This window comes from Oratosquilla oratoria, chromosome 16, assembly GCF_046742065.1.
Source record: "Oratosquilla oratoria isolate Oo_2021 chromosome 16, ASM4674206v1, whole genome shotgun sequence".
NCBI lineage: Eukaryota > Metazoa > Arthropoda > Malacostraca > Stomatopoda > Squillidae > Oratosquilla > Oratosquilla oratoria.
The window spans coordinates 39,727,609-39,734,900 of NC_134792.1; the positions used below are offsets into that span (position 1 = coordinate 39,727,609).

At 39.6% G+C, this 7,292-nt stretch overlaps 1 protein-coding gene across 1 annotated transcript in view; it reads right to left on the reverse strand.

Moving 5' to 3' along the window:
• LOC143033661 (uncharacterized) overlaps window positions 1-2,708 on the reverse strand; it is a 106,260-nt gene extending 103,552 nt beyond the window's left edge. The window contains exon 1 of the mRNA XM_076199151.1: window positions 2,500-2,708. Coding sequence (XP_076055266.1) covers window positions 2,500-2,535 — 36 coding nt within the window. The 5' untranslated portion in view covers window positions 2,536-2,708. The remainder of the gene's footprint in view (window positions 1-2,499) is intronic.
• Between the last annotated feature and the right edge of the window lie 4,584 nt (window positions 2,709-7,292).

The following is a 7,292-nucleotide window of genomic DNA, read 5'->3' on the forward strand; positions in this document are numbered from 1 at the left end:
ACTGTTCCAGGAGACTGTCCAGGACTTTTACCAGCATTATCCATGAATGTCAACCTTGGTTACATGGCATGTGGTACATTTCCCTGATGATGACCCCACTCATAGATTTAGCTCCTCACAAGACAACCCTTGGAGATGAAAAGGACACCCACAGAATTCAACACATGGGCAAATTGACCAATCCTGGAAAAATATGTTTGTAATGGGAAGGAAGGATGTATGGGAGCTTGCTCATAGAAAATGTGGAGATTGGTGTCGGCATGTGAGAGACAACACTTCCCTTCACATGTTTCCAATTGACAACTGATGGTGTTGGGAAAGCATCACAAGGTCATGAGAACAAATTGAAAGACTATATGCTTGAAGGATATCAGGAAACATTTCTCTATATATGTCAACCCATGGATTAACTTAAACAAGCCACAGTGCAATCAAATATCACAAACTTAAATCCAAATTTCATAACGGAAAAATCAAACAAAAGTAACTTCTGTCCTGAAAATATAACATTTGAAGCACTCGTATATGTACAAGGGAGACAGGCAGGGAGAGTGAGGCTGGGAGTGAGAGACAGAGGGTCAAAGAAGAAATAGTAGCGAGAGTGAAGGGAAATGAAGAGAGGAAAAGGGGGAGGGTGATAGATGGAGAGGAAGGGTGGTAGATGGGGAGCAAAAGTGGAAGAGAGGAGAAAGATGGGAGGAGGAATGTGGTGAGGGTGGGGGAGGGAGAGGAAAGTCGAGGAAAATAAATAAGACGTAAGTAGAAGGCTAAGTGGGAGGGAAAGAAAGACATGGAGTGGGAGGTTGTGGAGAGATTAAAATGAAAAAAGGAGAATGGAAAAGAAAGGGGGGGATGAAGGGAATGGAAAGGCTGAGGGGTTGGAAGCGATTGATTTATGATTTTTTTTGGCTCGAAGGCCAAGCGGAGGTTGGAAGCGAGCGGGAGAAGAAAGAGGGAGAAGGGCAATGGAAACATGTGTTAAGGGAGAGGGGAAGAGTTCCAATTCTCGTATTTACACTCAAAACCTTCCTTGGCTCTGGTTCACATAAGTATATGAATTGCCCTTCGCCAGCTACAAGCTTAGCTTCATACTTGATGGCATTTTCTTTCCTTTACCCAGCCGCAAGTCTATTCAATTCATCTATGTAACACCCCCTATGTATCGAAGTTACCCGTCTCGACAACCATTCCGTTCGGAGTGATAATTTTCCCGCTGTCAAACAGATTTTGTTGACTTGGAGTCGTCCCCATCGAAGGAGACAACGTAAGACAAATTTCTTTAGCGTGCGTTGATCTACTGCGTCGCTATCTTGGTAAATCCGTATCTATACTTATAAACACTGAAAGCGATGATACTTTGACAGGAAAATTACGTAGGCCACCAACATAAACCTATTTAACGATATCAAGTACAAAGACATTGAGAATTTCCAGCCATTCACTATAACGACATATTCTCTTCGGTAGCTTGCGCGTAGGTGGCAAGGTATTTAAAATCGTTGCTCAGTGGTGCAGCGATTATGACATCTAGGATGACCTGGGCCTTCTACATATTAAGTTCTGGTTGCCATATGTCTTGAAAGTTGTGTCTTTTGCCGTTAAACTTCGTTCTCGAAATTAAATGCATTTTACCATCCCTTCTAAGGTTTTGGCGGGTTATCATCACGTAAATTACCCTCGAGACTTTGTATGGTAATTTTTTTTAGAAGTGCGCACGTACGCGATGTAGCAGTAAAAAATTAATAATTAATTTTATAAATTATAGTACATCAACGCATTATGTGTTTTTCTTGGTGGAAAATAATAACAAAAAGTTGCTAAAACAGATTTACTAACGAACGAAGTCGCAAACGTTGTACGCCATGTTTGTTTTAATAGATGTCAGGTCGAAGAAATGAAAGGATGAGAAATTCGTCTATCCTACCCTATGCAACCTAAGCTGTATTTAGTGATGACTAATTCTAAAGATCATCCGGGTCATCGTCGTCACACATGTTGACGGACTGATAAGTGCTTGATCGGACTGTGGGGAATAGAGTTGTTGCACAGCTTGAAGGTAGCCCTATTGTCTTTATAACTGCTCTTGGTAACGTTACCTGGTGTTGATCACCCGTTGCACACAGTGAAAGCCATCGTCTAACTGACAGTGACTGAACTGGACAGACAACATGGCGTCTCGATTGTATGCTCGCAGCTTAGATCATAGTATATTTGTTTTTGGCAATTTTTTTTATCTATTTCCCCCAAAGAAAAAGTATATTAAAGTATATTACGTTGATATATTACAATTTACAGAAATATTAATTTTGTAAGACTATATCGCGTACGTGTGCACTTCTAAAAAAAATACCTTTTGTATCCTTTATCATGGTTACGTCCAAGAACAAGTGAAAAGAATATAATCTTGGTATACTTATAAATTATGTTCTTGAAATACACATATCTACCACATCACGTTCACACACAAAAACTTAACCCAGTTTGAAAATGATAACTCACCTCCACCTGTGTCATGTAATTAATCAACATAGACATTTCTATTTTCTGTTGTTTCTATCTTTAAATAGCTTCAAAGCCAAGTTCTGCTAAAGAGTTGTGTACGTTTTCTATTTAAATAATTTAACACTCAATTTAAATAATGCAAAACTTAAATAGCATAAACTTTTCACTTGAATTCACTTTCCACTATCTCATAACAGACTTGCGTATACGGTTGACGCCCTCCGTAAGTACGTTTGCTGAGTTAAGCTAAGCATAGCTGGATTTTCTTTCAAACGCTAATGTAAAAACTGTTATGAATGGTCAATTTTCAAGTAAAGTGTGAAACACCTTCTCTGATTGGGTAGTCCTATGATATCTTCTCGTTCATTGGACCAGGAACATGTAAACAATCGTCATGGGATATAAATTTAAGTATTTTCTCGCATGTTTGTTTTCATACGAGTGAATGATTTACTATAGATGTACTTATCTATTGTATGAATCTAAGTTTGTTATTATCATATTTTTCATATACTACTGCATTTTATGTCAAGTAATCATTATTACCCTTCTGGCGTTTTCAGACGCAGTTATCAAACTATCTCTTTTAGAGAAATTGTGAACAATTGCGTTATGTGTGTCTTTAATTATTGGAAGGCTCCAGAAAGCTTATTATGAAAATGGATTAAACTGTATATTTAGGTAGGAACTGCAGTTGTTGTGGATCCTAAATAATCTCTGTTATGGTGCACACATAGCTGTAAAGCAAAACATTCAACGTAATTATAGTGAATGCTCCCAACTGACCAACAAGTATGGCATTTTTCGCGCCATGTATTTGCACTCATTCTTTTTGTTTGACTTTTCCTGATGAATTTCAAAATCTTTATTGAAAATACTTCGAATGAGGTAATAAACGCAAAAACTCATACCTTCAAAATTTTAAAGACTAGTGACAGCCAATATGGACGCACAATATTCTCCTTTCACTGGAGACTCCATTATTGAAAAATGCAAATCGTATTTGCCTTCTACTATTTTTTCTTCTTCCCTCACCTTTACTACATATACGACTTCAGCTCTTGGGTCCTATAATATCGCTAGTTTCAAAGTTTGGCAAGGATGTTTATTTTCAATGTAAATAGGACAGGCCTACACTGTGCTCACTTGAATATGCCATGGGGCTAATTTTGTTGGTCAGTGAATGAGATCTGTGCATCATTTACATTGAATACAACACACTTCTGGATGCCGTCACACTTGTTTTATATAATCCCGTGGTACCCCTCTTTTGGGGAAGGGCTGCGGGGTATTAAATATATTTTACCTTGCGTAACGGATTTTTTTTTTTTTGTGGCTGTCGTCAGCTGACTTTTATTCATTTCCGAGTCACTCGGTAGTAGGGACCAAGACTAGTCTCATCGTAATTTTGTTCAAACGGGCGTTAAGATAACCCAGCTCTGGATTAAATAAGACAGAACTTACACAAAACCAGGAGGAGCAGGGTGATTTAAGAAAACTGGGACCTGTTCACGTCTAGGCCTACTGTGGGTTCCATTCAGTTGAATAAAATCACCTGGCGACAACCAGAATAAATAAAGCAGAATATAATTTCCGTAAAGTTCATCGAGGTAAGATGTCTCGAAGTAAATGCGAGTTTTCCACATTGTAACGGGATAGCCGAGCCTGCACTGCTTCCTCACGGGTTGGGAGGGGGTATGAAAGAACACATTCCCAGTTCCCACACTCTGCCCCATTGAATTGCCTATTACGTCACACGCGGGAACACATGGCAACATTCTTATCCCCCTGTGATGGGAGCATGAGGAAATGTGGATCATCTGAAGAAGTGTCACCTCAGCATTCGATAGGGTGACAAATCTTCTGGTGGGCTATCCTAGGGTGACAATTCTTCAGGTGGGCTATCCTAGGGTGACAATTCCAGTTGTAGAAATTAGGTTAGGTTAGGTTACCTCTACATTCTATTCATTGTAGTTTGGGGTGATGATTCTTCTATTATTGTTGGTTAGGGTGACAATTCTTCAGGTGATCCGAAAATGTATACTGTGGAGTGGTAAAGGAGATAATTGAGAAGTACTTTATAGCTTCATGGCCCGACCTATGGGTATGGCCAAACATAGCTATGGGTAATGGCCCGACCCTATGGATATTGGTAACACACACCCCGTCCCATTAATAAAGGGAGACAGTAATGTCTTTCAGTACTATGATGATACATGACTGGGTCTTGATCTCGGTTCTGCTGAGCTGGCAGGCCAAGACACTAACTACACCAGCAAGATGTGTTTGCATGTATGCGTTCGTGTGTGTGTGTGCACGCGTGTGTGTGTGTGCACGCGTGTGTGTGCGCGCGCGTGTCAACAACAAGCACAGCAACAAACACGATAAACACAACAAGCACAAAAGTAATAATAAAAAGAAAAACAAGAAAATAAGTCACGACAAAAAACTACAGACGAAACGACAAATGCTGCTACTACTACTACGATTGTTACAACTACTAATTACTACCACCGCCACTATAACTATCATCACTACCACTACCACCGCTATATCCCATTGGTAATCTGTCAGACCGACGGAAGGATGGGGCGGATTTACTACGAAGGGCGCTCTCCCCCCGCGGACCGACGCCGAAAGGGTCAGAAGTCGTAGTAAGAACTCCTCCGTCGCACAAGGCGACGAGGAAGAAGACAGAAGTCGGATTTGTCCCTAATTGGGCGAGGGTGCTTCGAGACGAGGCGGCCTGGAAAATACCGGGCATCTCTCCCGCGTAAGCCTCGAGGACTTCCTCCATAACAGAGTGCAGGACCTCTGCACTCTCTGACGAGAATGAACGGATTCCTCGAGGATTTGGCCACATACGGTCCAAAACGTTCCGAAGGAAATTTCTTTCTTCCATCCACCATCCCTTTCTCTCACGCTTGTTGAAATAAGCTACTTTTCATTGACGACACGACAATGTTATCTAAGAGACGTCCGGTAAAATACCAATCACAAATACACGCGACGTTTGAATGTTTGAAATCATGGAGTGAAAATATTTAAATTTTGCACATAAAAGGCAATAATTAACAATTAGACTTAGAATAAATTTATTAATCAAAAGCTGTATTCAGCCTTGACCCAAGTAAATTATATTTTTCTGTATATTAGTATTGCCGAGTTGAGATTGGCTGCCCTGCTGGGTAAGGATCGGCTCGCGTTCGTGCGTCATCGGGTACGTGCTGAGTTGAACTTCGTTTACAATTTAAATTTAAAAATGAATATTCTCTCCTTTCATGATATGTATCCCCAAAATGCAATTCTTATATAAATTTAAGACATTTATCCTATAATTTCATGACGCACATGCCCAACACGCAATTATAGTTTGATTTCAGGTCAAAGTTCTTCCTCAATCCATGACTGTGACCAGGACTTGGGATTAGAGTTGGGATGCGGAGTAATAATTCTGTCGCAGAACAGGGCTTTACTTTATACTTTTCCTTCTATGTACATTTCTGCTAGACCATCTTGTGCATGCGTACATGTAATAATCTAAGTTTTATTATACAAAGTAATATAGCTTTACTTTATAATTTTCCTTCTATGTACATTTCTACTAGAGTAACTAGACCATCTTGCGTGTATACATTAATAATTAATCTAAGTTTTATTATACAAAGTATGATACCATTAAGTATAATATTCATCAATCGATACGCCGCAAGTGAAAAAATCTGGGGTGCCCATTTATAGATGCAACTGAAAAAACGTGCTGTTTGTTATGTAAAAAAACATGTTTAAAAATTTGACAAAAAACATGAATATTTTCGTGTTTTTTTATGCAGCTCCTGCCACTTACTCACCTATACTACAACCACAGCCATCAACCAGCAGGGATTCTACTGCTTCAAGCAACATCCCTACTCAGCTTGTGTCGGATGATTCAGAAACGGAATATTCTGAGGGCTCAATTGATGAACCGCCCAGCCCCGGCGGCCGGCCCCAGATTTCCCCATCTGATATTGAGGAGCCTGAAGAGGAACAGCAGGAACCGCAGGACTTGGATTGATGGAGTCAGAAGTTCAGAGCCTACTGTATCTACATTGTCTGAGTCTGATGCCTGTTCCTAGGAACTCCCCCCCTTCCAGTGGGTGGCCATGACAGAAGGCTCCATTTGCTCCTATCCTTGCACTATCATCTTGCTTTTTCCAGGCCCATAGACCATGATTAATTTGTGCATACCTTATTGTATATCCTATTTTATGTGTATGTCAAGGACTACTAATTACACAGGACGTGCGCACCCAGATCCCTGGGTCCGTTAGCGGAGGCCATTGCTTTCTTTGTAACCTAACATTTTATATTGGACAAATATATCAAAACTAGATACCTAACATTGTATATAGGACAAATATATCAACTATTGACTTATTCAATGCAATATAAGTTAATATAAGCTTTTATAGTGAAATAAGAAACTATCTTTAAGGCACTGTTATGCTTTGAAATGCCAATTTTAGCCGGAATTAACAGGTATTATTGTATGAGGTTAGTGGACACCAGGCTTGGCGATTTTTTTTTATATATAAGAAATCGATTTTTTTTATTTAAATAAAGCTAAATTCATTAATTACTATCTCGGGTTCCAGATTGTTTAAACACCTTCGCTTCCAAAAGGGTACCACGGAAATGAATATAATAGTTTGAGGGTAATAAAATTAAGGAATGTGACACCCGGTATGTAAGGGGTTAGATTAATTTCAAATAAGTTCATAACGCTTTCGTTTCCGAGTGGGTACGAT